The 2,677-nt window shown below is 55.6% G+C and overlaps 1 protein-coding gene across 1 annotated transcript in view; it reads right to left on the reverse strand.

Annotated features, from left to right (window-relative positions):
- The window catches only part of LOC104408111 (potassium voltage-gated channel subfamily C member 4-like), a 21,484-nt gene extending 18,838 nt beyond the window's left edge, over positions 1 to 2,646 (reverse strand). Inside the window, 3 exon segments of the mRNA XM_010017597.1 lie at positions 1,996 to 2,041; positions 2,043 to 2,209; positions 2,212 to 2,646. Of these exon segments, the coding sequence (XP_010015899.1) occupies positions 1,996 to 2,041; positions 2,043 to 2,209; positions 2,212 to 2,646 (648 nt within the window).
- Positions 2,647 to 2,677: the final 31 nt, after the last annotated feature.

Raw genomic sequence — 2,677 nt, forward strand, 5'->3', positions numbered from 1 at the left:
GCCAAGGTTTGGGAAGACCGGCTGCTCCAGCATCAGCAGCACCCCTTCTGCTTCAAAAAGGAAGGGGGACACTCCAAAATGGGGCAGCATTAAAGAAATGCCACTTCAGCCACTCCAAAACACCACGGCAGCACCATGAACGTTGCACATGCAGAGATGCTCATGGGCTCCAGAGCATCCCAGTGATGGATGGTGACTCCAAGCCAGTAACAGCTCCCCACATTAACTGGGTGCACTGGGCAGGTTGCACTGCTCTGTGCCTCAGTTTCCCCTTTGCCAAAGCAGTTCTCCTGAGCCACTGTAGAACTATAATGATGTTTGAGAGTAGGATATAGGAACAGAAGAGACTGTAGGTCATAGCACTGGAAGGTGACTGTCCCCATGGCAGGGCTAAGGTGAGCCTTTACCTGGGAGCAGGAAGAAGGAAGTGGGGAGCTCCCAGTGCAGACTGGTCCCACTCCAACCCAGGGCTCACATCACAACCTGTTCCCTCTCTGTTCCCTCCAACACACTCCTCCTAAAGCAAATGCCTCTCCAAGAGCAGCTCAGCACACGGGAGAAGCAGAACCAAACAGCAGTGTGAAAAATCTGAGCTGAATTATTGTGCTTGGGTTTATTTTGGGGGTTCTTTCCTTTTTTATTTGGAGCTTAGCACCACTCAGAGCATCTCTCGAAGGTGATGAGCCCTCAGGGATGGGCAAAGGATCAGGCAACCCTTTTAAAACAAGTTAAGCTCTTGCTGGCCAAGCATCCTCTGCGTGTGTGTTGCTTTTGTGTTAGCAGCAAAAACACTGCCTTGACAAACTGACCCCCTGCCCTGTGTGCTGCTGGTGGGTGTGAAATGCCTGCAGGATTTCTTACCATTGAGGGCTTTTTTTACACCTCTAAATACATCCAGAATTCATTTAGAGCCCAAATGCCTCTGTGTGTGTGTGTGTGGTGGATTTATAAGCTGTGTGATGTGGGATACACACACGGGGATGGGATGCGGTGGGGATTGGGATGAGGTGAGGATGGGGGGCTGTCTGTGGGTCAGTGGGCAGCACTTCGGGGATGATCTAAGAGTAGCAGGAAAGAGGAAACACAGGTACAGAATAGTGCCCAAACCGGGCTGGGAGCCCAAAGATGCACCTGGTTATGTAGGATACATCCTGAGCATGTCAGTGTCTGTGGATAGGGACTGTCTGCATGGCCAAGGAGGGTCACGACGGGGCTATTTGTGTGTCTATGTGCTCCTGGGTGTGTGTACACGGTGTACCTGGTCCTCAGGGATGTGTGAAGATGAGGAGGGTTGGGGGGTGTGTGTGTGAGTTACTGTGGCTCAGAGCCTGTGCTCGCACGTGCTGATGGGCACCGTATGCTGTGTGTGGGCAGCATCAATGCAGTGATGGTGTGGACCAGGGTGCAGGGACGAGGGTGCTGGTGGGGTGCAGGCAGAGGTGCTTGTGCAGAGCCATGGGGTGTCCTTTGGGGCTGCTGAGGCTCTAGTAGAGGACCACGAGCTCCCTGTGGATAACCATGAGGATTCCATCTGCTTCAGGACCTGAACTGGGGCCAGCAGGCACCAGCCCTTTCCCCCCACTCCATACCTGGGCCATTAACTCCATACCTGTCAGGGTTTGCACACAACCCAGTGAGAGGAACCCAAGCAATCCTGCCTGTCCTGGAACATCCTGAAACTCTGGCAGGACTCAGCCCTGCCAAGGACTCTCCCTGACAATCCGTCCTCTCTGTGTGCCCAGGAGCTGGGCAAAGGAGGCAGCGGGTGGGTTTGCCCCCAGCGTCAGCCCAGATGAGATGCGCTGGGAGGGGATGGGGAGATGATGGAAGAGATTTCCTGTAGAATGAGATCTGGCCAATGTGCCCCATGGTAGGAAGGGGATGGCTATGGTGTGGCCCACTAGCAAAGTCCATCTCCCCCATGGCGATGGGGAGATGAAGACACGACCCCAGTATCATCCCATCCCACCTTCCCACGGTGTTTTAGGAGCTTACCCTTGCCGCTTTGGACGAGTAGGGATCCTCAAAGAGAAAAAAAAACCCATGCCCGACAGCGCCCACCCCCCCCGGCAGCCCCCGCCGCGCCTGGTGGCCTGTCATCCATGCCCAGGCGTTGCAGGGCCATCTCCCTACCCCCTTCCTCTTCAGGCTCCTCTCCACCAGCCCCTCCACCAGGTTCGGGACTCTCGAAGATGTCCAGGGCCTCTTCGCCTCTTCAGCATCGCGGTGCTGGCGGTAGGTCATCCAGCAGCACGGCTCCACATCTGTCTCATCGATGCCCCAGTAGGTCAGCTCCTCCTCGAAGAGGGGTCCGCAGATGTCCGCGGGGCAGTGCAGCTTCCCGGTGCGGTAGTAGTTGAGCACGTAGGAGAAGATCCCAGGGTGACGGTCGAAGAAGAACTCATTGCTTTTCCCATCAAAGTCAAAGTTGCTCTGGGCATCGGGGTCAGCCAACCAGGCCAGGCGGGTGCCCGGCAAAGTCCGTAGGGTGCTTTTGTAGGTCTCATGCCGGGTGCCCCCTACATTGATGGTGATCTTGTCCGACTCTTCCCCTTTGCCCATCTCTTCCTTCAGGCATGTTTTGGAGGGTGGTTTGTTCCCAGACTTGCGTCCACGGTAGGAGGAGACACACACCGAGCTGATCATAGATTTCGGTGGATGGGAGATGCACGCTACG

This window comes from Nestor notabilis, unplaced genomic scaffold (genome assembly GCF_000696875.1).
Source record: "Nestor notabilis isolate BGI_N333 unplaced genomic scaffold, ASM69687v1 scaffold4357, whole genome shotgun sequence".
Taxonomy (NCBI): Eukaryota; Metazoa; Chordata; class Aves; order Psittaciformes; family Psittacidae; genus Nestor; species Nestor notabilis.